Here is a 24,935-nt window from a genome sequence, read left to right on the forward strand (position 1 = left end):
AAAAGGACCCACAAGTACAAAAATATTTATAGCAGCTCTTTTTGTGGTGGCAAAGAATTGGAAATTGAGCTGGGGAATTGTGGTATATGAATGTAATGGAATACTACTGTGATATAAGAAATGATGAGCAGGCAGAATTCAGAAAAACCTGGAAAGACTTACATGATCTGACACTGAGTGAAGTGAGCAGAACCAGGAGAACACTGTACACGGTAACAGCCATATTGTGTGATAACTAACTTTGACGGACTTAGCTCTTCTCAGCAATGCAAGGATCTAAGACAACTCCAAAAGACTCATGATGGAAAATGCTGTCCACGTCCAGAAAAAGAACCATGGAGTCTGAATGCAGATTGAAGCATATTATTTGCTTTCTCTCTTTTTTTTTTGTTTCTTCTTTCTCGTGGGTTCTCCCATGGGTTCTAATTCTTCTTTACAGTACGACTAATGTGAAAATAAGTTTAATATGAATGTATATGTTGAGCCTATATCAATTTACACACCATCTTGGATTGGGGGGAGGGGAAAGATGGGGAGAAAATTTGGAACTCAAAATCTTATGGAAGTGATTGCAGAAAACTAAAAACAAATAATAAATTTATTAATTTTTTTTAAAAATGATGACCATAAAAAAGAAAAAAGCCTGGGAAGATTTATCTGAACTGACAGAAAGTGAAGTGAGCAGAACTAGGAAAACAGTACACACGGTGACTAAGACAATGTAAAGGAAAAGGGCAACAATAAAACAACAGAAACAGAATGTTGTGAGATTACGTGAACCAAGCTTGACTCTCGACATGAGACAATACCTTCCCTTTCCCCAATTCTTTGCCTAGGTGGGGGACAATGGGTGTGGAACACTACATACAACATCACACTTTTTCCTTATGTTGGTTAGTTTTGCTGAATTTCCTTTTTTTTTCTTATTTATTAAAAAAGGACTTCTTGCTGGGGGGGAGGCGAAGGAAGGGACATAGCGGGAAATGTAGATGATAAAAACTAAAAGTTAGCAATAAACATTTTGGTGAGAAGCCCATCCAACAAATATTTCTCCCTCAGAGAGCTTCCTAGGGGTCATCTTCTTGCCTCCCTCACCTTCAGCTTTAAAAAGGCAGGAGGGGGTTTCCCAGATGATCAGAGGGCCCCAACAAGGAGCCTGGGGATTTTTCCATAGACCTAAGATGGCCATCACACAGTCCCTCAGGTTGCCAAGGACAAACCTCATTCCTGCATCTGTCAGAGAAGGTCAGAACAAAGGAGACTTGGGAGTTCATGCAGTGGCCCAGTCAGAAGAGAAGAGTAACCGAGTAAACTCTCTTTGTTTTCCCTAGGAATCTCCACAGCACACCATATCTTTCAAGCTAAGTCCCACGTTTAGTAAATAACTCCTGAATAGCCAATGTCAGGAGAGACTGACACTGCCCTAGCCGTGGCTTACAACCACCACATATGGTTGTACTGTGAGTGGAATCCTTTATGAGGTGGGGCCAGAACACCACAGCTGGGGGCCGGTCCACTGGCCAGGAATGGTGATAAATAGCCTCTGGGTCTGTGTTTCCAGGCAGGCAGAGGCACCTTGGCTAATTAAGGTACATCATAAGCAAGCGACTGCTTGGCAATGACTTACTGAGGGCCTACTATGTACACAACCCTACTGCACACAGTGCTGCCTTGTTCTATCTATCCTAAGACTAGAAAAGGAACAACTGAGAACAGGAAGTTCAGAGCCATTTCCCCCACATATCACACATCCATTCTACCACCAAGACAGGTAGGGAAAGGGTGTGCTCGAGCAGCCCAAAGTAACCCACAGCAGAGGCAAATGATCGCCTCCCTCTCCCAAAGAAAGGGTCTGAATTCTGTGGTGGCAGACGAGCACATTCCTTCCCCTTCCAAAAGTCCTAGACGGGTCATCAGAGGAAAACAGAGTCCTGGGGCCGCCTGATGCTGCTAACAGTTTAACTGAACTGTCTATGACGCTTGGGAAATTTGGCTTACCGAAGCCGAGGGCTGACAGTATGAACGCGCCTTGGTGACGGCCCTAACGTCTTGCATCAAAAGCACCTCAGGCAGGCCCTCACCATACTTACTTTTACCCCCATTGTTCTTCAGCACGCTGGAGAGACTGACAGAAGCAGTGCCCAGCAACTCATTTCTCAGGGTGTGGCAGCTCCAGACCTTCAGATCTAAGTGGCTCTGTGCTGTGACATTCCTGAAAAACAAATCTCTGATTTATCCCACTGACACACCAAGCACATCAGCTACTCCTAGAATTTGGGAGAGACCAGGTACTAGTGATAAAACCCTGAGAAAAAGCCTAGCGGATACAAATGGATCTCCTTGTCCTTGACAAAGATGACCCTGAAATTTTCTAGCTGGTAACAAATACTTTTTGACTGCAGTGATATGGACACACTGATAGAGAAGTGCAGAATGAAGAAGAGGGATGGTAAGGGGCTGGCCACACCAGGCTCCCCAACGAGGGCCTCCTTCTCTTCCCGTATGACTATTTCAAGAGGGAGAAGAGTTCTCTTACAAGATGATGATTTCATTCCACAGTAGCTCAGAACTCCCAATCCGTTTCCCAGTCTTCTTCGTCTCGCTGGGGAGCCCGTCCACGGCCACCTCCACAAAGGAGTTAATGCGAGGCTGGCGACTGTGCACCTTTGGCTTTGCTGACACCACTGTGCAGAAAAAGAGAGACAAGGGGAGTCCTCAAAGCCAGGTCCAAGGGCTCCTTCATACCCTCCTGGGGCAGAGTTTCTGAAGCTCATTCAGCTGTAAGAGACTAAGGACTCATGGAACACAAAGCTAAGCGAATATCTCAGTTGTCCTGGGTATTCAGCCCCTGAGCCATCAACAATCACAGCAAATACTATCTACTGTAAAAAACGAGAATAACTCTGATCTGAGTAGCGATTATAGGACCCCCCCTCAGTCTTCTATGTCTTCCATCTAAGTACCCACAAATCAGAGGGCGTGCCCGATGCCATCTCTCTGACCCACGATGATGGCACATATACTCCTTCCCAACACGGCTTGTCAAGTTCACAGTTAGATTAGAAGCTTTTCTATCACTGTGGTCCCTTTCTATGGATCTTTTTAAAAACACTTCAGGACTTTGGCATGTCATCCTTGTGGAGGGGCCAGGAAACATTCTCTGCATCATTCTGCTCTTAGCATATATGTTGCCAAAGAAAGCCCTGTCTTTGTAAAGACTTTACAATCCTCTCCCCCCTCACTGAGAACTCTTAGGTGGGCACAGGTGAGATTCTGCTGCCTCAAGACACCTCTAAGGCTGCTATCCCACCATGAGAAAGGTAGCCTCACCCAGAGGACCAAGTTTACAGAGTATGTGCTTAATAAATAAATACCTCTCAATTACAAGATTGTTTTCTAAAATACGTGTCTATTTCAGAAGCTTAAAATCTCATATGAGGCCAGAGAAGCGGAGAAAAGAAAAGCCCAGGAGCAAGACAGAGCCAAGGTTTGACTTCAAAAGTGACAAGGTGTTTGGGGCTGGGGGAGGGAGAGGGGGCACAAATAAGGGATACGGACGCCACCTAGTGGTGGTGGGGAGTCTCAGCACCCAGAAGCGATGGCTCAATGGGGGAGCCAAGCTTTTGAATAGTGACTACAGCTTAGGGTGGACATGGTGCTTTTTGGCTACAATGCACTTTCAGATAATGATAGCAGCTCCCAATGAGATGGGACTTTTCAGCTGATGAAGCAGCTGAGTATTGTAAACTCATTTCATCCTCACACCAACCTTGGCAGATAAGTAACATATAGTATTGTGTCCACTGTTACCAATGGGGAAGCAGGCTTCAGGTGGGAAGGGATCTGCCTAATGTCACAAAGCCAGTCTGCAGCAAAGGAGAGAGTTCAGCGCTCCTTCCACTAGAGCCCACTTCATAAAGGCCAAAGGACTGGGGAAGAGGAAGTAGTTAAATTTGTTCCAAAAAGACAATAAATCAACACCCAAAACAAGTCTCAATATAAGAACAAAAGGACCCAAGAAGGGCATACCTGCTCTCCAATAATACTGATTTCCATTTCTAATGCCATCAAATGACCTCCTTCCAAGGGCAAGAAATGCAGGATACTAAGGGGATGACCTTCGGGATCCTGCATTAAATGTTTACTGTGTGGGGGTCACCTTGTCAGAGCACCTCGCTCTACATGAAGCAAACAATAAAAACAATGGGATCTTGAGCGTTCTAAAAATGTCTATGTAGCAGGCACTGGGCTAGACACCGGGGACAAAAAGACAAAAATGGATAAAGCCCGGCTCTCAAGGACCTTCCATTCCCATTAAAAAACAGCAATGTGAAGGATGCTAGCAGACAGGCACAGCATTTAGGTCTGGCACACACCAAGGTCTCCTTCACTCCTGGCTTTGGGCACTCTTGGGGGAAGAAGAGAAGGATGAAGTCATTGGTGGAGGCATGCCTCCAAATGCCCTGCTGACCCATCTCCTTCAGAGGCTACATCAGAAATGGAACTCTGGGACACTGATGAGAAACCTGGCAAACTGTAATACAGTTTTGTCCAGGGATGGCCCTGTTGAGAGGCCTAAGACCAACCCCTAACTGTTGTCGCCCATCATCCCACAGGTCTAGCCCTGTGGAAGAGCTGGGCCTGCTCTCAGGTCAAGAAACTATCCTCCCTACCCTCTTCTGAAACTGCTTGGGGGAAGATCTCCAGGTGCTGACTAGGACAACGGATACAAGGAGGGGGGCCCACTTCAGGGAAATGCAGCCTCCTCTTCATCAGTCCTAACCAGTACACTGGGACTGTCCAATAGAAGGCTGGTTCTGTCTGACCGGGCCAATGCCAGATGTCTCTTCAGCAGAAGATGCTCCTTCCTGCTACAGGTCACTGGCCCTCGGCAGGACAAATACAAGTTTCACTCACCTTTCAAAGTAAGCTGAGACTTCTCAAAAGGCAGGCCCACCCCTGCCCTGCTGGAGCTAGCAGATGCCATATCATCACCATGAAACTGTAAGACAACAGATCAATAAACTTTAGAGAGGATTCGTGTGAGAAAAGGGGAAACACTAGAGACAACTCAGTTTTAAAACTGAGATTTAGTAGGACAGAGGCAAGAGGTCATTAGTGGGCACCCAGGGACTGTTGCCGACTTGGTGGATTTTACAGCTGCTCAGACTTGGGCAACCTTCACAAAAGTACCCAGGGAAGAAGAGTGTGGAGGTGGCACTTTCATCCTGGCACAGGGACCCTCTCAAGTGTGGTCTGACAATGCCAACTCTCTGATTCCTCTATAATATTGGAGGATTTTAGAGTTGAAAGGGACCCTAGCAATCCTGTAGCTTAACTCCTAACTATGCAGATGAGGAAACTGAGGTCCACAGAGGAAACTACTTGGCCAAAGTCGGACAAGTGGTAAGCAGCAAAGGTGGTTAAGAAACCACAGTCTTGTGACTCCAAATGCAAGGCTCCGTTCACCACCCCATGCTTGTGTCCAGGAGGAAAAGAGGAGCTTTGGGAGATCCCACTGCAGAAAGCCCCAGATAGAAGGCTTAGGGTGGACATGGTGCTTTTTGGCTACAATGCACTTTCAAATAACCATAGCAGCTCCCAACGAGATGGGACTTTCCAGCTGATGAAGCAGCTGAGTATTGTAAACTCATTTCATCCTCACACCAACCTTGGCAGATAAGTAACATACAGTATTGTGTCCATTGTTACCAATGGGGAAGCAGGCTTCAGGTGGGAAGAGATCTGCACGCTAGCCAGGGAAGATGCTAGCCACTAGGACCCTTTCCTTTTATTTTTTATTCTGAACTTAACAAACACCAACAAAACATTTCTACATATAAAGTAGAATGAAAAAAAAAGGATTCTATGAAATTGCTGAGCCATCAAAACTGCCCCGTGCCGCCCAATCCAGATTACAATGTAATTGGGAAATTTTAACAAAATAAATTTTAAAAATACAACATAGATAACATTGATTTGTGGTTTTCTAAATCAAGATGCAACTCTCAGGAGTCCATTTCTTTTTCAGTCTGACACCCTTCATGTTCAGCTTGCTCTTTCCAGGTACAGAATAAATTCAACTTGTTACTTTCAAAGCTGTCCTGCTCGTCTGTCTCCTGGTGAACTTCTTTCAGTTCTCTTTCATGTATTTTGAAAAACTGTTCTAATGATCCGCCTTTGCTTTCTTTTCTTTGGTAATTATCACTAGCTCCTCTCTTTCCCCTTAAGCACTTCATACACAAATACTAACAGAAAAACATATAACATGCTATAACATATAGCACAGTCAAGCAAAACAAATACCCACAGTGGTCACATCCCAAAGTGCACATCTCCTCCTACCCTCCGCTTGGGCCGGAGGTGGGTGACACGTTCCTGGCCCGTCCTGGGCAGTCAGGGTTGGTCGTCACGCTACTCAGTCGCAACCCTGCGCTGACATCAACGTGCTGCCGTCAGCGTTACTCTAAGGACGCGATGGCATCGGTAGTGGCAGCCTCGTGCGCTCCTGTAGGTCATCTGTCCACGCCCTTTGATCCACGTCCTATTCTGAGCAGTCATTCAGGTTTACCACATGGCTCCTCTCCCTGCACGCCACCCAATGAATGCTGGAACTACCTTTAGTGGTGACCTATGTTCTATTCTCTAGAGACAAGTGAAACGGACTTGGGAAAAGAGTTCACAGCTGATGCAAACCAGGCCACTGTGGTCTCCTGGGTCAGATCCATTTTTTCAGGACTAACACATAGAGAACTTTTTACTTCTAGCTCAACTTCAAAAGCAGCGACTGCTGTAATATCATGCAGAACAAAAGGAGCACAGCTCAACTCTTTGTGCCCACAATTTCTGGAGCAGACAAAGGTCTGCACCAGATGCTTTGGATGCTTGAGGCTGAAATACTACCATGACCAAATCCCACAAGGTTTCAGGGATCAGAGCAGCAGTGAGATCCTCTGAAGTAAACGTTCCCTAAGGCTTTCAAGGCTGCGAATGCAATAACCACTGGGCTGGCTCTTTTTCTCGACTTACACATTCTCATTAGAGGCAGTTTCCAGGAGTGCAAACTTACTTCTTCGCTTTGTACTGAAAACCTTTGCAAGAAAGATGAAGGCATTTTAGCTTCAGCATCTTCTTCCCAAATCTCCACAGAAATCAAACACTCAACTCTCATCCCTCCTGAATGTAACCATGGGGACTGCAACGCTCATGACTGTGCTTTATAAGGAGGAGCTTTGAGGCAATCTCATTGCTGATCTTCAGAACAACCCTGTAAGGGTAGAGCCTTCCCTAATTCACAGATGGAAACACTGAGGCTCACAGACGGTAGAAGACTTGCTCCTAGCCACACTGCTACTAAGTATCAAGGCAACCCTCTCACTCAGCTTCCTCTTGACTCCACGGTCCAGGCTTTGTTAGGGCCTGGTCTCACAATTTCTTCAGTATAATAAAGTCCTCTCTGAGTAAACTTCCTCTATCAAGGCAGCCTGGCACATGACTCACAATTTTTAGTCTTTAAGAGCTTAGAGATTATGTAACTTGCCCAAGGTCACAAGGACAGTCTGGCCACAGGCAGGCCTAGTCCCCAGGGGTCCCTGGCTCCTCAGCCAGCTCCACATTCCTTTTTCCAAGTCTCTTTCCATGACAAGACAACTCAGAATTGACCGACTCCCTTGGTCCAAAAAGAGAACCAATGAAATTGATATCAATGAAGAAGAATGGCATGAAGAGGAGCCAAAACGCTGCACTTCATCAGTGGGTCCAGCACTGTGAGGGTCTGTGAATCTACGGGGCTGGAGAATCCTCCCACCGGCACAGAGCCCAGCCCCTGCCTGCTTTGGTAAATGAGTGTTTTCGTAATATGATGTGACTAGAGACAAATAATAACAATAACAATTAACAATGACAGCTAAAAGTTATATAGGGCTTACTTTGTGCCAAGAACTGTGCTGAACTCTTTACAATTATTATCTCATTTGATCTCATGATAACCTTGTGAGATGAGTGCGCTATTATTACCCCCATTTTACAGGTGAGGAAACTGCAGCAAGCAGAGGTTAAGTGACTTGCCCAGGACCACACAGCCACTAAGTGTCTGAAACCAAACTTGAACTTGGGTCTTCCTGATGCCAGGCCAGCTCTCTCTCCACTGCATCACCCAGCAGCCAGTATCCCAATGATATACCTCTATACATTTCATTAGACTGGTCCTAGGCCCACGCTCACTCCATAAACCCAACCCTTCCAGCCTGGTAAGAGCTTCCAGAGCTTATGTTCTACTTGAAAGAGCCACCCTTGCACCATAAGGAGGCATCAGAGGGGGCTTTGGGTGGAGGCCACACTGATAAATGCTGTCTCCGCATTCGCCATCCCACTCCTCACGGAGACTATTCCAGATCTCTTCATTCCTTCTCAAGCCTCCTACATGTAGCATCATATGTGTCTGGGTCCCACAAGGCTTTGTCTTGGGCCCTCTCATCTTCTCCCTCTAGGCTATCTCAGCTAGCAACCTCAGCAGCCCCCTTGGGTCCAAAGATCACTGCTATGTGCTACATAACCAGCCCTAGTCTCCTTCCTGAGCCACAGACATGCACCTCTAACTACCTCTAACACATCTCGAATTGCATGTCCTGTAGGCAATTCAAACTCATTACCTGTTCCCCCAAAACCTCCCTCCCCCCCAGCTTCCCTATTACGACCAAGGATACCACCATCCTTCCAGTCACCCAGGCCAGCAACCTCTGTCTCAACCATAATTCCTCCCTCTCCCTCAGCTCACCTGCACCACCTGGTGTCACATCTTGTGCTTTCTCCCGGATGGACGTCTTTCCTGTCTGCCTCCTTCTCTCCAGCCACGTGGCCCTCGTCACCTTCCCTGACCTACTGCTCCAGCCTGCTGGTTGGTCTCCCTGCCCCAGCTCTCCACACTCCAATTTCTCTTTTGCTCAGCTGCCAAAGTGACTGCCCCTAAAACAGAGATCTGATCGTCCCCCTCCCCCAACAAACTCCACTGGCTCTCTAGGACTCCCAGGCTCATCCTGGCCCCTTTCTACCCTTCCAGTTTTCTTATACTCTACTCCCCTGCACAGATTCAAAAATCCTGCCCATACTGCTCCTTGAACAGGACACACTCTCTCCTAACTTCATTCACTTCTACCAGCTCCCCCTTGGCTTCCTGGCTTCCACGGCTTCACTCAAGACTCAGTTCATTCAATAAACATTTAATAAGCACCTACTCATATAACTGGGGAAAAAAATACTATAAAAACAAGCACCTACTATGTGGAAGGTATAATGTGAAGCATGGAGAATGCCAAGAAAGGCAAAAAAAATTAGGGCCCTGCTTTCCCAGTCAAACGAGGGAGAAAACATGCAAACAGCTATGTACAAACAAGTTATACAGAGGATAAATTGGAAATAATCCACCGAGGGAAGGCATTAGAATTAAATGAGATTGGGAAAGTCTTCCTATGAGAGGTGGGATTTTAGCTGGGACATGAAAGAAGCCAGGAGGCCAGGAGGTGGAGATGAGGAAAGAGAGCATTCCAAGCACGGGAAAGAGACAGTGAAAATGCCCAGAACTGCAAGATGGGATGTTTTGTTTGAGGAACAACAAAGAATCGGGGGTCACTGGGTTGGGGAAGGGAGGTGAGACTGTGTGTAAGGTATAAAAAGACAGGAAAAGTAGAGGGGGGTGGTGAGGATGGGAGGAGCTGGCTATGAAGAGCTTTGAGAACAAAGAACAAACAGAGAATTTAAAATTTCATCCTGGAAGTGGCAGAGCCACTGAAGCTTACTGAGCAGGGGGATAATATGGCCAGACCTCACTTTGACAGGGGAGCAGAGGACAGACTGGAGCGGGGACAGACTTGTGGCGAGGACAGAGACCAGGCTACTGCAACAGCTCTGACTTGAGGTGATGGACCAGGGTGGCGGCAATGTCAGAGGAGACAAGGGGGCGTGTGTGAGATTCCCTTCCTTTCTCCACTGCTAGGACTTTTCCTCTGAAATAAGCCTCCATTCCTGCCATATACTAATCTTCTAGACATATAGTCGTCAGCATATTATCCCCTCCATTATATGAGCTCCCCGAAGGCCAGGACGTATCGTGGACTTTCTTTGTATCGACAGGACTTAGCCTAGAGCTTTACACAGTTAGTGCTTAAATGCTTGCTGACTGACTGGCAGTCTGCCACTCTCCCTCCTAGCTTCCCTAGCTTCTTTCAAGACTCAACTCAAAGCCAACCTCCTCCAATAGACCCTTCCCAGTCCTCCAAACTCGACCCTCTGAGACAACCATGCATAACACTGTCTACTACTTGTATGCCCATAGTCAGACCCATGTTGGCTCCCCAGTTAGAATGTCAACTCCTAGAAGGCAGGGACTGTATTTCTGCCTTTCTTTGTATCCCCAGCATTTAGCTCAGTGCCTGGCACAGAAGAGGCATCTAATACACACTTGCTGACTGACTGCTGAAGCACCAAGTTTGCACATGTTGTATCAAGCTCTGGATCACAAAGACATGTCTTCAGGATAGGTCACAGCAAACAGTCTGCCACTGCAGGCTTGTCCAGGCTCATTGGGTGGTTTTGGTTATGACCCTTTTCAAGTCTCGGGCCAGAATGGGGAAGTGAGGCGACAGCCCAGAATAAGAGAGGTCAGACTTTGACTTGGGTTGTTCTGCTTGGGATACACATTACAGAGGAGTATGGGATGGGAAGGCGCACAACTCCCACAAAATTCACACTGTTAGCACTGATGCAATGTAGCTGCCCCCTATAATAAGACTATGAAACAAACTGCCCCATACCAGGAAGAATGGCGGAGACTAGTGGGTGTGCCCCACTACACAAGTGACTTGTCTACTGTGGATATTTTCTCCTCAGTCTGCTCCCTGATGGCAACCTAACAGCTGAATGATGTTTACTCTGTGGCCCTTTCAAGTTACTCTTTTGCATTAGTGCAAACTGAGAGAGAGAAAAAAACCTTTTAAAATGTAATTATGCTGGTTCTGCGCACACAAAAACAAACTTACAGAAGCTCTCTGTCAATCTTAAAACAGATAAATACAATGGTGTTATTAAATATCATGTTGATCCCAGCTGCCCTGTAACTCAGAAAATCTATAGGAGCTCCAAGTGGAAGGCAGAATTGGGAGCTCCTCTAAACTGTACCTAAGCAAGAGTCACCTTTTACAATAAATATCTCTGGCAAGTGGTTATCCAGCCTTCCCTTGAATAGCTCTAGGACACAGAACTCACTACTCACTGAGGCAGGCTGCTGTACTTTCAGATAGCTCTAAACTCCAGTTCAATGGAAGAGTTTGCTCAGACCTCCCAAGGAAAAAAAGCCAACCCAATTCTATGAAATTGTCCTGTCCCAAGAATTCTCTTTTCGATTAGAGGGGAAGGGGTCAGGACAGGGAAACAAAACTCAGAAATATTTCAGAATTCAACACACAAAAACACCTTACAAACCTTAAACTGGAGATAAGTCTTTAATTGGGAAAGAGTCCATCATCATCTTGGAACCACAAGGACCAAGGTGTTTTTCCCAAACTAGGTAAAACTATGGCCAGAATGAAAGAGGTTTAATGGAAAATTGGAATTGCTCTAACCCTTTATGAAACATAGGTTCTGCTAAAGATCTGTTCAGATATTTCAACATGACAGCGAAAGGGCCCTAAATCTTCAAAGGCTATACCAACAGGATGCAAGCTTGGACAGGGCCTACAAGCTAGAAAGCCTTTGACTATGGCCTTACCACTGGACTGTGGATCTGTAGTCCAAAGACCAGCCTAAGCTAAGTTCTAAGAAGCCCATAACCAGAAGACTGGTCACAAGATGTTTTTTTTTTCCCTTACTACAGCAATTCAGGAAGACTAGTCACTAAGGTGCGGGAATGAAGGATAGGAGGAGACAGACTGAGGTCAACATGGACAAAAGAAGCCCTCATATTGATTAAATCATGTATCTTCTAACATACAAAAAACCACTTATAAAACCTACTGAAGTCACTCCAACCACAACACTGACCTCAGAAGAAAAACTTGATCAAGGGTCTAAGACAATAACACATCACTTCCTTTGGAAATGACATTTTTCCCACGGGAAGTCTTCCATTCAAATCAGCCTAAAGGATGATGTCTCTGCTGGGTTTTAATAGGAAATGACTATCCACATTGAATCAAAGCTAAAAGCTATCAGGAAAGATATGATTCTACTGATACCATGTGACTGAAATTAGAAGCCTTCTAAGTATCAAGGAAAACACCTCTAGTAGCTCAACTTCAACAGGGCTCTCATGTCTATCTAAACACCATGGCAACACTATCGTTTTTCTTAAGAAATGAATTCCACAAACTTAGTTCCTCCAGGCTGACAGGCTGACTTGTTGGGCTTCTCACTTCTTTCTTAAATACACAGAAATAGGACTATTAAAGGGTACTGTGATTTTTAAAAGTTTATTTTTCATGGTGTTTATTTTTAAATGGCTATATTCTTGAACTTTCCAAAAGTAAAAGTCATCATTGTCATCTGTGGTCGCTAACAATGGAGGGGGGAGGGAATCAGCAATACTGTAATGTCTTTTAGGTGTGACACACTGTGCTAAGTGCTTTACAAACACTATGCTATTTGATCGCCATGACATCCCTGGGTAGTAGACATGAGTGATATCCCTATTTTACAGGTAAGGAAGCAAGACAGGTTAAATGACTTGCCCAAGGTCACACAGCTACTAAGTGCCACATGTGAACTCAGGTCTTCCTGAAGCCAAGCCCAGCACTCTATCCACTGTGCCAACAGCTGTTTATTACTAATTATTGTGATTAATAATAATAACAGCTCACATTCACATAATATTTTATAATTATGGTTTACAAACCTTTCCCCATAATGATACTAGGAGGTAGATAGTATAAATGTTCTTATCCCTAATATATAGGTGTATATATGTGTATATGTATGTATTTGTATGTATATGTGGTCACAGATATAGATACAGACATTTGGAAAGTGAGGCCCAGGAGTTAATCAGCTTGCTCAGGGTCACACTGCTTTTAAGTGTCTGCACCAGGAAGTAAACCCACAGCTGAGGTTACCAGGCCTGGAGCTCTCTCCAGGACACCAAGGTGCTCCACACTATGCTTCACTGCCTCTTATTTTGTGTTTGTATCACCAAAAGAGTTTGTGTGTGTGTGTGTGTGTGTGTGTGTGTGTGTGAAAGATTAGTGAAATAATGGGTAAAAGATTAGCTGGAAGCCGAGCAGAGAGCCTCCAGTAATCATGCCACTCAATAGTATCTAAAGCAACCTTCTGTTAGACTCAAATGCTACCACTCACCAGCACAGGTAGTTAACTCTCCCTTCTCCCTCTTGCCTCCCCCCTACTTTCCAACTCCCTTTCTCCTCTTCATCCGCCCCCCTTTTCCCCTGCCTTTACCTTGGACCTGCTCCAGACACTGCTTAGTGCCATCTTAGTACTAAGACGGAATGGCCCAGTGGACAGAAGCCTGGGTTTCAGATCCTGCCTCATTCACTAGCCACGAGACTCTCAGTAAGTCAATTAACCTAGACGAGCCTCAGAAAGAGGAGGTTAACAGTACAACACCAACCTCAGAGAAGTGGGAGGAGGATTTAATGAGATAACATTCAAGTTGTCAATGAGCATTTATAAAATGCCACCCTTGAACCAGGCGGTGTGCCAGGCACTGGGGATGCAAGGAAAGGCAAAAGCAGTCCCTGGCCCCGGAAGCCCCCTCACTTTGTAAGCCTCACAGCACAATACAAACACCAGGTGTTATTACTGTTGTTGCTGTGATTGTTGTCACTTCCACCAGCGGGTTTCCGGACACAGAAGACAAGTCCTGTCGCACTGTAGCTACGGAACACTCTCAGGACCTCTGGGGGCCCCTAACCCTCCCCTTTTTAGGGCCCCCAAGAAAAACCACATCATCTTAATCTTTAAACAAAATGAAACAAAAAGTTATTTCAGCATCTGTGCCCAAGCTCATCCCAGCATCCCAAAGAGATCTGTGCATTTCACTAGCCCCACCTACTGGTTCCAAGTTTGCAAGCCTCCCATTGGAGGACGTGAGCAAAAAGATTCAGCAGGATCCCTTTCACCTGGATTACTTTAAAGCAACTATGGCCACAAAGTGAGAGAGAGAGAGAGAGAGAAAAACTGCAGAGAGAAAACAAAGGAGGACGTTGAGTGGCCAGGTGCAGAGGAGGCGAAGGAGTGTGGCCAAGGCAGCCGCCCACCTGGACTCCTGGATTTGACCTCTGTGAAATAAAGATACTCAGACTCAAGCCTTGCTTTGAGATAAGGGCTGAGCTTCCGGAACTCTACTATTCTTTTTAGTATTCAAATCCAGCCTCAGATACTTACTTGTGTGACCCTGGGCTCATCACTTTACCCTGCTTGGCTCAGTTTCCTCATCCGCAAAATGAGCCAGGGGAAGGGAATGGCAAACCACTCCGGTATCTTTGTCAAGAAAACACCAAATGGGATCACCGAGAATTATACATCACCACCACCACAACATTCTACTTATAGCAAGCCACTCTGACTTCCCAAGGATGAAGACATCAAAGGGTTCTGATTTAGGAACTGGATTTCTAAGTCCCCTAAGAGAGCATCTGGTCGAAAATGAAGGACAATTCACAAATTAAGAAACTGAGGCCCAGAAGGAAGAAATGTCTTGCCCTGGGCTACACAGGTAGTAAGTAACCTGAAGAGGCAGGAGATGAACCCTGATCCCTAGAAGCAAACTGCTAGAACATGGCTTTATGCACCTCAAACAGCAATCACAACCTCCAAAGCCCAAACAGCTTTTTATAGAGGCTGGCACCCAGTTACGGTCCCACCAGACAAGCTCTCTTACTGTATCTAGCTCGACGTCCATCGTTACCTGCGTCAGGTAAGACTCTTCAGATTAAGGCCCTACACCTTATCTTCAGAGTCTCCAAAATCCCATCCTGATATTTTCTACCTCTCCTACTACTGGCTCCAGCAGGAATCTTAGGAATCTGAGTGTTCATCTTCCAGTTTAGACTGGAGACAACTGAATCCTGACTTCACGATGAAGGGAAATCTGCCGGGGATCATCCAGGAAGAACAGAGAGGACACTTGACTATCAAACAGCAAGAGGATTTTCCTTCCAATAGACCCAGCCGTGGAGAGGCATTCATGCTTTCTTTTTTTCTAACCAGAGGCAAGCCCAATCCAGAAAGAGATGGAGAAGAAACACTTCATCCCCAATCCTCTCACTTCCTTCCCTTCTCTGTCCCCTGCTCTCCAAGGACTTCCTATCACAGGTTGAGGCCTTCTCCTCACTAGGCTGTGTTCAGACTCTAATGGAGCTCAAGAGGTCTGGGAGACTCTGCCAATACCTCCCTGCCCATGTGATCCTGAGCAGGTCATTCGGCAGCTTTTCGGGGCTGCAGTTTCCTCAGCTGTCAAAAGAGGAAACAGGACCCCTCTGGCGGTAACCAGGAAAGCTGATTATGCCCTTCTCAGAATCATGCTTTTAAATTCATAAAAGAAAAGCCATTATAGACTTGCAAAGGAAACCACTTACATGGAAAGAGTTATCAAAATATTTTTAAAAACAAATTCACAGAATTCAGTTTATGAACCACTACCCCAGATGACTGCTAAGGTGCCTTCCACTCTGGAACTCCATGAAATCAGCACTAACAGAAACACTAAAAAGCAAATAAATAGAACCTGATTTTTTTGTTAGTCTCTAGGGGACTAAAAACAGGGAGAAAAGATGCCACACGAAGGGCATTGACGTGACATAGCAGATAGGGCACCAGGCCTGGAGTCAGGAAGACCTAGGCTCAAATCCAGCCTTGGGAATTTCCTAGCTGTGTGACCTTGGTCATATCACTTAACCTCTGTTTGCCTCAGTTTTCCCAAGTGTAAAAATGAGGATAATAACAGCATGTACCTCATAGAGTTGTTGTGAGGATGAAATGAGCCATTTGTAAAGCTAAGCACAGTGCCTGGAACACAGTAGGTGCTACATAAAGGCTCAATCCCTTCCCCTTTCCCTCCTTCCCTCATATCCCTGGGAAGTCAGTCAATAAGCATATATATAACACTTACTCCATGTCAGGCAAAAACTTCCTTCCCTCGAGGAGTTTAGCTACTAATGGGGGATACAGCATGAAAATAAATGTGTGTGTGTACAGGATACATACAGTGTAATGGTGTTAAACAAAGGGAAGGCAACCTTAGAGAGAAGGGGAAATGTGGCACACACAAGGAAGGGGGACAGCTGGGAAAGGCTTCTCACAAAAGATGGACTTTGAGCTGGGTCTTTAAGGAAGTCAGAGAAGCTAGAAGGCGGAGGTGAGCAGGGACAGCATTCCAGGTATAGAGGGACAGCCAGTGCAAATGCATGGAACAGGGAAAATAGCCAGCTTTCCATTCTATGAGCAGATTTTCCATTTTCCTGATACTCAAAGAAATTCCAGTGTGTATAGAAAAAAAAACCTACTCCAAAGATCCTTGAAAACAACTTTATCTATCGCTTCCTATGATTGTGTTCATAAGTAACACTAGTCCTACAAACAGGAAAGAACTCCCACCCTCCTGACACCCACTCTTCCTGACACCCCAAAGCCCAGAAGCCACTATTGAAATCTTTCTCTGCAGACACAACAGCACACGGGGAGACATGGCTTTCCCATCAAAACAGCTCAAGACTTTTCAGGAGAAACTTCCAAGTTTCTTAAGGACTCTCTAAATAAAAAGCAAACCCAATCAAAGTCAATCCCGTTCAATTCAACAACTATTTAATAGGCACCTACTGTGTGTAAAAGAGCAGTGGATCAGGCACTGGGTCTGAAAATCAGGAAACCATAAGTTCAAAGCCAGCCTCAGACAGTTCTCAGCTGTGCGACCCTGGACAAATCACATAACCTCGGTCTGCCTCAGTTTCCCTATCTACAGAGAAGTTATTAACAGCACCTACCTCTCAGGGTTGCAGTGAGGATTAAGTGAGATAAAATCTATAAAGAGCTTAGCAGAGTGCCAGGCAGATAAGTAGGTGCTACATAAATGCTTCTCCCTCCACCCACCTACCCCACCCAACACGACCCACAACCATCAAAGGCAACGTCAGGATATAAAGTTTCCAGAGGTATTAAACTAACTTTTAATAAACTTCAATTGGAAATTAAACAACTCAATGTAATGCAAGGTAAAGGTTTTTTTGCTTGAAAATTTAATATCTACTAGAACAGAACCTTTAAAATATATAGTATTTCCTGTAGGAAACAAAGAGCCATTAATGATAGCTAAAGCTTCCCTTCTCTGCCCCCCTCCCCACCATTTCTATCCCTTTCCTTGGGAAATAATGGAGTAATAACTTAGAACTGATACCTGAAAATAGATAACCTTGTCTAACCTCGTTTGGGGCAAAGGAGTAAACAGTCAAAAGAGTCGGATTCTCAATTTCACTGTCAATTGCCAAAGGACCCTGGGCAAGTCACTGTGATTCTAGGTTTACTCCCTTAAAAATGGGAATGCCAACTGCCCTGCCTCTGCCACAGGGTGTTTTGAGAACCAAATGCGACTCTATCTCTAAAAGCATTATTGCTATTTCTACTACTTACCAACAACTACCCCTAGGCCCAGCATGAATCTTCAGGTCAGTGACGAATTTCAACATGCCAACATCATGTTTTCAAATTTTGGTAGCAAAGCCACAAAACTGAGATAAAGCAGACAGACCTAAATAGGCATTTAAACTAAAAATGAAGCAGCCACATGGAGGACACAAAAGGGCACTGAGGAAAAGCTGGAAACATGACTTGAGTACCTCTGTCCCTTATTTATAAAGAAATGTCTGTTTGAGACACTCAGTCTTGTCCTAAAAAGAAAGCAAGCCAGAGTAGGTTCCTATATGTATTTGAGAAAAAACATGAAAGGTATGAAAGTAAATAGTAGTGCAAAGGCCTCTTTTTGCAATACTTGGAGGTAATTACTAAAATGACTCTGATAGACAGATGCAAAGTACTGAGTTTTTCTCCCATAAAGGGAATTGAAGCAATAATTTTCCAACCCCAAAATATTACAAAAACATTATGTGCATTTTGTAGAATTTTAGTTCCTATTTAATGCTTGTAATATTCCATGAAGCTGCAGCATTACAAAGTGGACAGAACAATAAATTTGGCAACACAGCACCTCAGTGCAAAGCCTTGCTCAGTCGCCTACTAGCTATGTGACCTTGGGCAAATCTTTTCCCCTCTCTGGGCCTCATTTTCTCATCTGTAAAATGAGGTGGCTGGACTACAATGATCTTCCAGGTCCTTCCCAGCTCTAACATCTACTCTCATGTTTAATCTGGGGCATACAAGTGACCTTGGGATCGTGAGGTTGAATCACCTGTAACTTTCAGGACCAAAGCCCCTTCCTAGCCACTAGCCCTCTATGAGTACTGTTTCCCCCATTAGAAGAGAACTTTCTTGAGGACAGGGGCTGTCATTACTTTCGCATTTGTATCCTTAGTGCTCAGCCAATGCTCAGCAAGTAAATAAGTGCTTAACAAATGATTTTTCATTCATTGAAGGTTATATGTCAGCAGAAAATGCACTCACCTATTTGGAAGACTTCATATACAGATACTTCAATAGACTGTACATCTGTCATCCAAGGACCAATCTAATTAATGTTTGTAGAGACTCATCACTAAGGGTAAAGTCACCAAGTAATGAATGTTTTTGGCCACTGAAACTCATAAATACCATTTATTGAGGCAGAGAAGAGTCACAATCTAGACCCTTTCCTCTTTGAAATCCTTTAAATAAATAATTTTGGTTTAAAAAAAACCCTGAAGCTTATTTTATTTTCAAAACTGCCTTTCACTTGGGCCTCACAATTAATGTCCAAACTTCTGGTGTACAGTAGGAGTTTAAAATAGAACTACTGCAGAGACTCTGGATTAGTCTCTATATAAAGCAAGCTGCATGATGGGATAAGGAAAAACTATGATTCTGAGTCACAGTCTTTACAAACATTAACAAAGGTCTCTCTCTAGGTCAACCCTACGTATTTGTTTGTCAAGATAAACAGGACCATCACTAGGTTAAGGAGACTGAATAATTTAGATCAAACACCAGAAAAAACAGAGAGCAGAACAGGTAGAAACCTCTTGGTCTAGGACTTTAGCAGTAACCTAGCCTATTAAAGTTTTGACAGCTCAAGCACTAGGCAAAGTCATCACCCGAGAATAAGGGCTGGTTCAATGCCAGAGCAAGGCACATCTCTCTTATTTTTTTCATTTTTTTTTTTAAGCTTTGACTGTGAGTTGGGCTAAAGAAGACTGCAAAGAAAGATTATCTGAGGAGATCAGGGACTCCTGCTGAAGTGGAAAAACCACACCAGCAAAACTAGGGAGTCAGATGAAAGAAACACTTAAAGATTAACGAGACGAAGTTAACTCTTCCAAGGGGGAGGAGGAGGGGGCGGGGGGGAGGGGAGACTGTGACTGAAGAAGCCAAAGTAGGTGGGAAGGAGGACGCCCGTCCCCGGCAGGGTTCCCCGAGGGGCACCCCTCCATGCCCGGGTCTCCCCACCACCTTCGTCCCTTCTTCGAAGGCTCTGAGCTCCTCGAGCGTAGGCAATGTTTGGGTTTTGCCTTTCCGGGTATCCCAGCACACAGTACGTGTTTAATAGATGCTACCTGACAGCCCGATTTCCTGACCCCTCACCCAGAGGTCACGGGTGCCGGGTCATGCCCTGCCCCCGGCTCCCCGCAGAAAGGGCGCTCCCGCCCCTTCCCTTCCCCTCCCCCCGAGCTTCCCAAAGTGGGTGTATGGACAACCCCTCCTCAGAGGCCGGAACCACCGTCCCAGGCCCCTCCCACAGGAAGCCGCCTCCCCCCCTCCTCAAAAGCCGGCCGTCGGCCTCGGCCCGGGCTATCCCGGGCTGCCCGACCCTCCCAGGGTCCGCCCGCCAGGCCCGCCGGTCTGAGAGACTAGACCCCTACCTGCAGCAGGCCAAGCAGCGGCGCCGAACTCCTCTTGTACTTCCGCCTTCGAGCTCTGGAACTCGGGCTGGGTCATGTGGCCATTGTTGGTCACCTGACCCGGAAGAGGCTAACCCGGCCCACACAAGTGTGGGCAGGCGAAGCCGAGAGCGCGCGCGGGTGCCAGGAGGTGGGCGGGGCGGGGAGCGGAGGCCCCCGGGGTGGGAGCGGTGGGGAGGCGCGCACGTGGCAGCGCGTGGCGTGTGGGGAGCAAGGATTGCGACGAGCTAGCTCTCTTCCCGCCTGGTGGACTGAAATTCCTTTGTTTATTTTGCATTAACTTTCTCGAATACGAGTTGCAGTCCCTTTTAGAGTGTAAGCTCCATGAGGGTAGGAACTATTTTTGGCCCTGTCCCCAGTGCCAGGCCACGCAATAGGCGTTTTGTTCTTGGATGAAATTCTAGAATGAATGAATGAATGATCATTTATTTCAGAGCTTGCAATTTGCAAAACACTGTCCCTGTGCTGGGGATACAAATTAAATTAAATAATCGTCTATTAAGTGTCTGCTCTGCATTGGGGCCCCTAGGTGACAGTGCCTGGAGTCAAGAAGACCTGAGTTTAAATCCTACCTCAACCACCAGCTGTGTGACTGACCCTCAACAAGTCACCCAACCCATTTTGCCTCAGTTTCCTCATTTGTAAAATAAGCTGGAGAAGGAAATGACAAATCACTTAAGCTTTGCCAAGAAAATTCCCCAAAAAAGGGGTCAGGAAGAGTCAGGCACAACTGAAAACAGCTAGACAACAACAGTGTTAAGTTCTGGGGGTACAAAAACAGGCACAAGACATATTTGTAAGACAGTCCCACTTCTGAAGGCACTCACTAGTAGGAAAGATTGCACATGTAGAAGGTTTCAGCTACAAGAACATTCTATTTATTTTTAATTATATTTTTTAAAATTAACAAGCATTTATTTTCTATTTCTCCCACCTCAATGGGGAGAGGGAAATTGAGAAAAGAAAGAAAGGTGGTGCAGTGGATAGAGCACCAGCCCTGGAGTCAGGAGGACCTGAGTTCAAAGCTGGCCTCAGACACTTGACACTTACTAGCTGTGTGACCCTGTACAAGTCACTTAACCCCATTGCCTAGCCAAAAAAAAAAAAGAAAGAAAGAAAGAAAGAAGGGAAAACAAAACCCCCTATAGCAGATAATGCGTGGTCAACCAAAACACGTTTTCACATTGGCCATGTCCAAAAATGTACGTCTTGGGTTGCACCTTGGTTGCATCCTTCTGTCAGGGGGTAGGTAGCATTCTTCCTTATCAGTTCTCTGGAGTCCTGGTCATAAATGCTTCTTGACTGTTCAATAAAACAATGCCTATGAGAGGTGGTCAGAAATTAGACAAGTAAGAAAAGGAAGACAAAGGGCAGACTTTTCCAGGTACCTGCTGTTGCCAGGCATCATGACCCAGAGCAAGATGAAAGCTGCTTTCCTTATGAGACCTAGCACTTGTATAATTCCTGAAGGTTTGCAAAATGTTTTACGCCTATCTTTGTAATAACCCTGTAAGGCAAGTGCTATTTACAGATTAAGAAAGTGAAGGTTCAGGAGGTTGTAGAACTTGCCCAAGGTCACACTGTTAGTAAGCATCTAAGGCAGGATTTGTGCTGGATCATCTCATTGACTTAAACCTCTCCATCCACCTAGCACACATGTGCTGACCCATTTCCCAGCTGGCTCCTCTGGACTTCTCCCACACCCCTCTGTACTTAATTCATCACACCCCAGGAACCTCATCAGCCTGTAAGATCTCTTCAGCCTTGGTACTCACACTTTCAGTTCTGATTGGAGGGTGAAGCTAAGAATTCCTCCCAAAACCTCCAATTGAGGGGGCTGGGCAAGACAAATCTTCTTTCCCTACTCGGTAGCACCCCTTTGTAGTCCTCTCCCACTTCCTCCCACCCACCTGTTGTCTTCCTGGGTTAGATTGTAATTTCCTGTAGTGCACAGACTGTCTTTCTTTTTTCCTATTTTTATCCCCAGAGCATAATAAAGTGCCTGGCACACAGTAAATGTTTATCAGTTGTTGTTCAACCGTATTCAACTCTTTGTGACTCCTTTTGGGGTTTTCTTGGCAAAGATATTGAAGTGGTTTGCCATTTCGTTCTCCAGTTCATTTTACAGATGAGGAAACTGAGGCAAACAGGTTTAAGTGACTTGCCCAGGGTCACATAGCTAGTAAGTGTCAGCGGCCAGAATTGAACTCTGGTCTAAACAATTGGCAAAACATCAATTGCTCATGAATAGGCTGAGCCAATATAACAAAAATGATGGTTCTACCTAAATTAATTTATTTATTCAGTACCATATCAAACTATCAAAAATTATTTTATACAGCTAGAAAAAATAATAACAAAATTCATCTGGAAGAACAAAAGCTCAAGGATATCAAGGGAATCAATGAGGGAAAAAATGTGAAAGAAGGTGGGCTAGCCATACCAGATCTCAAACTTTATTATGAAGAGGTAATTATCAAAATAATCTGGTACTGGCTAAGAAATAGAGTGATAGGTCAATGAAATAGGTTAGGTAGAAATTACATTACAATAAGTGACCATAGTTATCTAGTATATGATAAACCCAAAGATCCAAGCTTTTGGAACAAAAAATTCTATTTGACAAAAAACTGCTAGAAAACTGGACAACAGTATGACAGAAACTAGGTATAGACCAACCTCTTACACTATATACCAAGATAAGGTCAAAAGGGTACATGATTTACACATAAAGGATGATACTATAGCAAAATAAGAGAGTATGGAATAGCTTATCTGTCAGATCTATGGATAAGGGAAGATTTTAGGAAGAAGATATAGAGAGCATTAGAAAATATAAAATAGATAATTTTGATTATATAAAATTTTAAAGTTTTTGCACAAACAAAACCAATACAACCAAAATTGTAAGGAAAGAAGAGAACTGGGAGAAATTTTTTTTTTTGCAACAAGTATCTCTGACAAAGGCCTCATTTCTCAAATATAAATATAAACACAGAATCAAATTTATAAAAATACAAGTCATTCCCCAGTTGATAAATGGTCAAAGGATATGAACAGGCAGTTTTCAGACAAAGAAATCAAAGCTATCTATAGTCATAAGAAAAAATGCTCTAAATCACTATTGATTAGAAGAATGCAAATTAAAACAACTCTAAGGTACCACCTGAAACCTACCAAAATGGCTAATATGACAAAAAAGGAAAATGTTAGATGCTGGAGGGGTTGTGGGACAACTGGGACACTAATACACTGTTGGTGGAGTTGTGAACTGATCCAACCATTCTGGAGAGCAAATTGGAACTATGCCTAAAAGGCTATAAAACTATGCATACTCTTTGATCCAGCAATACCACTGCTAGGTCTATATCCCAAAGACATCCAAAAAAAAAAAAAGAAAAAGGACCTATTTGTACACAAATATTTATAGCAGCTCTTTTTGTGGTGGCTAAAAAATGGAAATAGAAGGGATGCCTGTCAATTGGGGAAGCTGTGGGATATGATGGTAATGGAATATTACTGTGCTATATGAAATGACAAGCAGGATGATTTCATAAAAACCTGGAAAGACTGACATGAACTGATGCAAAATGAAGTGAACAGAACCAGGAGAACATTGTATACAGTAACAGCAATATTGTTTGATGAAGAACTCTGAATGACTTGGCTATTCTCAGCAATACAATGATCTCAGACAATCCCAAAGGACTAATGATGAAGCGTACTCTCCACCTCCGGAGAAAGAACTGATGTTGTTTTAATACAGACTGAAGCATGCTATTTTTCACTTTCTTTCATTTTTTTCTTGTATCCAAGTCTTGTACAAAAAGACTAATATGGAAATGTTTTACATAATTGCACATGTATAACCTATATCTGACTGCTTACCATTTCAGGGAATGGAGAGGGAAAGGAGGGATCAAGGGATAGAATTTGGAACTCAAAATTTTAAATAAAAATGTTAAAATAAAAAAAACCCCGCAGATCTGGACTCTGGAAGTTGAATCTTCCTGACTCCTGGCCTGGTGCTCTATGCACTATGGCACCACCTAGCTGCCTCTTCCCTGCCTTCCCTCCAAACAAATGCCTTTCCCTCAATCTGAACAGTAAAATTGAGAACACTAGCTTTCTTTACCCCTGCTGCTTTTAGTGCAAGGGGCTGGAAGGCAGCAGAGTGGTGATAGCCCCTGAAGCCAAATCCCAGCTCTGCCACTTCCTACCTGTGTGATCTTGGGCGAGCCAAGTTCGCTGGGCCTCAGTTTCCTTATCTATAAAAATAAGGTTTTTTGGCACGATGGCCTGTAACTCCTCTTCCAGCACATTCGCCCTAGGTAGATGGAGAAGTTTAAGTCAATGAAATGGATCGAATGCTGGACTTGAAGTTCAAAAGACCTGAGTTCAAATACTGCCTTAGATGCTTATAGATCTTCTTATAATCAGAGACAGTAGAGTGAAAAGTGTGGCTTTGCAAGGATAGCTTGGAAGCTTCCTGTAAGAGGAGTCTACAAAAAAAGGAATGTCAAATTTTTAACAATTAAACTTTTTAACAATTAAACTAACTTAAGAACCTCTTTCCACCTGTAATCAGAGATATGCTGGTAGAGGTTAACAACCAGCTCTTCCTTTTTTAAAAAATGTACCCAGGGCACACTTTTAAGTTTAATCTTCATTATTAATATTTTCTCCATCTTTTCTTAAGTCTAGGCAATCAACAAAACAATAAATCAATGTCTGATTTGTAGCATTTGCAAACGTCTGAGATGTAAACGCTCACCCTGATAATTTAACAATCAGCTCTGAGCTGGCTCCTGTCGATTCCTACCTATAACATACACTACAATATAATAATAGTTTAGATTTAGATAGCACTTTGAGGAACTCAAACCATTT

At 44.4% G+C, this 24,935-nt stretch overlaps 1 protein-coding gene and 1 long non-coding RNA gene across 2 annotated transcripts in view; both read right to left on the reverse strand.

Moving 5' to 3' along the window:
• WWP2 (WW domain containing E3 ubiquitin protein ligase 2) overlaps positions 1-20,096 on the reverse strand; it is a 121,637-nt gene extending 101,541 nt beyond the window's left edge. The window contains 4 exon segments of the mRNA XM_020989073.1: positions 2,091-2,212; positions 2,537-2,684; positions 4,918-5,002; positions 20,007-20,096. Of these exon segments, the coding sequence (XP_020844732.1) occupies positions 2,091-2,212; positions 2,537-2,684; positions 4,918-4,987 (340 nt within the window). The 5' untranslated portion in view covers positions 4,988-5,002; positions 20,007-20,096.
• An 804-nt stretch (positions 20,097-20,900) lies between these two features.
• LOC110210251 (uncharacterized) lies at positions 20,901-21,907 on the reverse strand. Its single transcript, XR_013484298.1, has 2 exons — positions 21,821-21,907; positions 20,901-21,366 (listed from the first exon to the last, which is right to left on the reverse strand). It is a non-coding gene; the product is annotated as an uncharacterized LOC110210251 (long non-coding RNA).
• Positions 21,908-24,935: the final 3,028 nt, after the last annotated feature.

This window comes from Phascolarctos cinereus, unplaced genomic scaffold (assembly GCF_003287225.1).
Source record: "Phascolarctos cinereus isolate Bilbo 61053 unplaced genomic scaffold, phaCin_HiC Scaffold_2;HRSCAF=192, whole genome shotgun sequence".
NCBI classification, from domain to species: domain Eukaryota; kingdom Metazoa; phylum Chordata; class Mammalia; order Diprotodontia; family Phascolarctidae; genus Phascolarctos; species Phascolarctos cinereus.